This window comes from Emiliania huxleyi (assembly GCF_000372725.1).
Source record: "Emiliania huxleyi CCMP1516 unplaced genomic scaffold EMIHUscaffold_252, whole genome shotgun sequence".
In the NCBI taxonomy this organism is placed as follows: Eukaryota; Haptophyta; order Isochrysidales; family Noelaerhabdaceae; genus Emiliania; species Emiliania huxleyi.
Genome location: NW_005200155.1, coordinates 137,740 through 142,490, shown reverse-complemented (window position 1 = coordinate 142,490; position 4,751 = coordinate 137,740). Strand labels below are relative to the sequence as shown.

Sequence of the window (4,751 nt, the reverse complement as noted above, 5' to 3'; positions counted from 1 at the left end):
CGTCGTATCGGCGCGCCCGGCATCGGCGCGCCCGGTGGCGCGCCCGGCATCGGCGCATCGTCCGCCGCGGACCGCGGCGGCCCATGCGCCCCACAGTAGGGCACGGCCACGCCGGGCGTCGCCCGCAGGAACGCGGCAAAGGAGTCGTGGTCGAACGTGCCCTCCATGATGGCGAGCCGCGTCGCCGCGTGGGGCGGGCGGTTGATGGCGTCGACGACGACGACGCCCCACGCGTGCTTGACGGCGTCAGCCTGCTCGAGCCCGCGCAGCCACTCCGCCGCGTCCTTCGCGGTGCACTCGTTGTACGACGACGTGCGGGCGGCGAGCATGCGCCGCATCGCCAAGTAGTCGCAATCGCTGCAGCCGGCGCGCTGCACCACGGGCGGCAGCGTGTAGCGCGTCACGGCCGGGAGGTGCTGCGCCGGGAAGCAGAGGGCGTCGCTGCACGCCGGGCAAAGGGCCAGGTGGCGGAGCGCGAGCCCCGCGCGAGTGCGCCGCGAGTGCGCGAGAGCCGCCGCTAGGCGGCGGTAGCTCTCATAGAGAGCGCCTGCGGGCTGCTGCTCGCGCAGCGCCACCTCGAACGCGAACTTTGCGTCCGCGACGAGCTGCGGCGCGTGCGGCGCCTCGCCGTGCGCCTCTGCGTCCGCCTCGCGCAGCGTCAGCGCGACGCCGCGCCGCGCGCCGAGCAGCCGCGCGCGCGTCAGCCAATGCGACGGCCAGCACTGCGGCAGCAGCAACTCCTGCCCATCGGCGCCGCGCCAGGGCTGCTGCTTGAGCTTTGGGTCGGCGCGCCATTGCGGCGGCTTGGGGAGGCACTGCCGGTACCACAGTAGCAAACGCGCGTCGAGCTGTTGCGTGGACAGCGAGTCCGGGTCGCACGAGAAGGCGTTCGGGTCAGCGTACGGGCCCTCCATCGCAGCGAGCTCGTAGTGCATTTCAGCGCCCATGCTCGGCGGCCTGTGATCGCCGCCGTACGTCTGCAGGAGCCGCCGCACCTCGCGGACGATGGTCCTGTTGAAGGCGATGGTGATGTTGTCCTTCTCGACCGCCTCCGTCGCCTCCCCCTCGCCCAGCGGCTTGTCCGCCGTTTGGTACGCGTCCTTCGTCTCGACGGTGCCTCCGTCGGCCGCGTCGAGAACGCCCAGCAAGGCATCAGTGGCGATGGATAGCGTGCGCGCTGACGCCTCGCGAGCCGCCTCCCCCTCCCCCTCCTCCTCGCCGTCCTCCAGCTGCTCGAACAGCCGTGCAGCCGTCTTTTTTGCCTGCGCTCGCCGCACCGCGATCAGCTCCTCCTCCGCCGCCGCGCCCTCCGAGGCCTCCGCCGCCGCCGCGGCGGCGGCGGCGGGCGACGGCGTCGCGGTGGCGGCGGCGGCAGCCGCAGCCTTGCTCTCCGCCCGCTTCGCCGCCTCCCGCAGCCTCTTGTGGCGCGTGGCGCGCGCGGTTTTGGCTTGCCCGGGTCGCTTGGGGTCAAACTCGATGGTCTCGATGCGCCAGTGGTGACGCGCGTAGGCCTCGCCGAGCGCGCGCACGACCCTTGCCCACAGCTTGCACTCCGCCTCGACGTCGCCCTGGAAGTGTGGCACCCTGTGCCACGGCCGCTCCGGGTTGTCCTTCTCGAGCTCCCGGTCGTAATCCTCGTGGCGCGCGGCAAGGACGGCGCGCCAGCGCTGCTCCGTCTGCGCAGGCCGGGGCCGCTCGACCATGAGCGCGTCCATCTCGACGTCCGCGTTCTCCTTCTCGCCGCCGCCGCCGGCGAGCGGCTTGCGCCGGCGCCGGCGGCCGGACGCCGCCGCCGGCGCAGGTGCGGGCGGAGTCGCGCGCCCCGTCTCGTTGTCGGGCGACTCCTCGCCGCCGGCGGCGTCGGGTGCGGCGACGTCGGCCTGCGAGTCGCGAGGGCGGCCTGCACCGGCGGCGGTCCGCAACGTCTCGCGGCGCGCCGCCAGCCACGCCGTGAACTCATGGGCGATGTCGCTGTCGTCGGGCGGCTGGTACAAGCTCGGCTGGATGTGGTCCATGAAGGCCTCCATCTCGGCCGCGGTCACGTCGTCGGGCGCGTCGACGGGCTGCAAGGCCGTGGACCGCACGGCGGGGCGGCTGCGCCAGGACTGGCGCGTCGCTGACGACGAGCCGAAGCAAAAAGGGCTGCACGACGGCAAGCCCGGCTGCATTCTCGCGCCGGGACGGCGATCCTGGTCGAGCACGAGACGCCGCCTGCTTTTGCGGTCGTTTCTTTTCTTGATTCCGTTTGTTGCAAACGGAATGAGTTGCAAAACCCTGAATAAAAAAACAAAACGCGAAAATCCCCTTTGCAGCCAAGCCTACCCGGCACCTAATTCTCTCTTGTGTCTTGATTCTTACGTCATTCACCCGCCAAAAGCTAAGGAACAACTCTCTCCCTCCCACAAAAGGAAGGCAGGTGTGCACTCGTGCTAGTACTTGTGTGCTCACACCACTGCACTGTGGGGGGTGCTGCCGAGCCATGTATGTGCGTGACGTACTACGGAGCACTTGGAGCACTTGGAGTGCATGCAGTCAGCAACCGCACATCCAGGGCCGGGGGGCTAAGAAGCACACCCAGCGGGCCAGATGATTGGCATCGGGGTACGTGGCAGTGAGCGTGAGTGAGTGAGTCACACACACTCATGCAGAATTCGTTTCCTCGGTGAGCCGGTGTGTGTGCCAGTCGCAGTCCGCGCCAGTCTGCACCCTTGTCGTGCCAGTGTGCTGTGAAAGCGGCGTTAACGAGAATTCTTTCCGGCTTCGAAAATTCTTTCCCTCTTAACGGAGTCGCTTAGGCGGCTCCGGTGGTGAGCCGGTGTGTGTGCCAGTCCGCGCCAGTCCGCGCCCTTGTCGTGCCAGTGTGCAGTGACGGCTAACCTCGAAATCTGCACCTTGGATGGCTGCGCTCCCTGTTTCGCAGCCATCCGTGCTAAAGATGGCTGGCACGCCTAGATCTCAGCCATGCACTCCTACCGGATGGCTGAGAACTAGGCATGCCAGCCACCCTTAATTCACATGGTTGCAATTAAAGCATCCTGGCCACTCCGCCCTCCCAGCACACGCGCCATTTTGGCTGCGTTCCCGTCAGCGCAGCCATCCTCCGGCCGATGACTGAGATGACCGCGCCCCCTCCATGAATTCGATTGCTTGGCTGGCATACAGCCGTCGCAGCCATCCATCGGCCGGAGGATGGCTGAGCTTACTATATCCTGACCAAGCGTTCCAACGCGATGGCTGAGAGATCACGACGCCAGCCATCCAGAACAAGGGTGTGGTGGCTCGCGGAGCGAGAGTGGAGCCACCTGGGCTCGTGTCGGGGGCGGCGAGAAGGCCGGGTCGTATTCGCGACAGCCATCCTCCGGCCGATGGATGGCTGCGATGGCTGTATGCCAGCCAAGCAGCCATCATGCGGCCGGGCGGATGGCCGGGACACAGCCATCGCAGCCATCGGCCGGAGGATGGCTACAAAAAAATTTTTTTTTCAAAGGCAAAAACGCCAGCCTACGCCCTCCCCTCACACTGACACTTCTCCCCTATTCCCGTCTTTAGGTTGCGCACATCTCCCAGCGAGCTAGGTTCTCCGCTTTTTCTCCCCTAGTCATCTGCCCGCGCCGCGCGCCTCTGTGGGCGTCTAGTGCAGCCACTGACAGAACTGTTCCAAAGGAGTGGTCAACGTCTCGCCTGAAGTCGGGTGGGCTCGCGCACTGCTTAGCCCTAGGGGAGGGGTGTGTGTGAGGTGTCGGAATGGTAAGGTTTCAGGCCGCCAAGGTGTGGGGGATTTGGGGGATGAGTCAGGAGCCAGCAGCCTTCCTGCTGGACCTGAGTTCACAGCTCCTCCGCCCGACGGGGTGGTCCCTTGGATTCGGGCCCCGCTCCCTTTTCCTGCGCCTGGTCTGTCCCTGTCAAGTGTGTGTTGCGAGATGCAGAGCTGGTTAGGCTGGAGCGCGGGCGGTGCGGTGGCAGGCGAGGGCAGCGCGGTAGGCGAGAGGCGGCCGCGGGGCTTCGAGTGGCGCGATAGGAGGGTAGGCTGGCTGTGGAGGGGCGAATGAGTAGTGCTTTATGAGCGGCCAGTTTTGTGCGTATTGCATATCGAGCCTGCGGTGTGGCCTAGTTGGTGCAGCGTTCGGGTCGGGGACGTTTTGGTCGTTGGTTCGAGCCCAGCTGGTGCAGTTCGTAGTCGCGTAGCGCGCGGGTGCGCGGCAGCCTCGGCAACCGAGGCGACAGTGGCGAGCAGGGGCGAGCAGGGGTCAGAGCAGTGCGGCGCGCCGAATTTTTTTCGATGGGCTCGGTCAGTGGGCGTGTCAGGAGGCGGCCGGCCGGGAGAAACTCGGCAGTAAAACTCCCACGCCGGCCCAGGAGGTGGGAGTGTCACGGAGGCGGCCATTGGCGCGCGCTCCTTGTCTTCGTGGGTCCGAGTTTTTCCGGAGGATGGCTGCACTGGCTGGATGGCAGCCAAAATGGCGTGTGCTGGTAGGGCGGAGTGGCTAGGATCCTGCAATTGCAGCCATGCGTGTTAAGGATGGCTGGCATGCCTGTATCCCAGCCATCGGGTAGGAGTAGCTCGCGGAGATCTGGCTGTGATAGAGCCTGTGTCAGCCGTATGCGGGAAAAACTCGGACCCACGAAGACCCGGAGCGCGCAGTTCATAGGTGAGATCTGCTGAGACAAAACCTTTTGGGCTGGCTGCGGTGATGCGCTGCCGAGCTTGGACTGGCTGGCGGCGGCAGCTGGCGCCAACTGTATCGGCTTCT

General features: G+C 66.6%; 1 protein-coding gene across 1 annotated transcript; it reads right to left on the bottom strand.

The window, feature by feature from the left end:
- Positions 1-1,063: 1,063 nt before the first annotated feature.
- EMIHUDRAFT_367295 (hypothetical protein) lies at positions 1,064-2,198 on the bottom strand (the record flags this gene model as incomplete). The annotated part of the gene is made up of 1 exon (XM_005777930.1): positions 1,064-2,198. A coding segment is annotated over exon 1 (1,016 nt), but the record flags the coding sequence as incomplete, so codon positions are not given.
- Between the last annotated feature and the right edge of the window lie 2,553 nt (positions 2,199-4,751).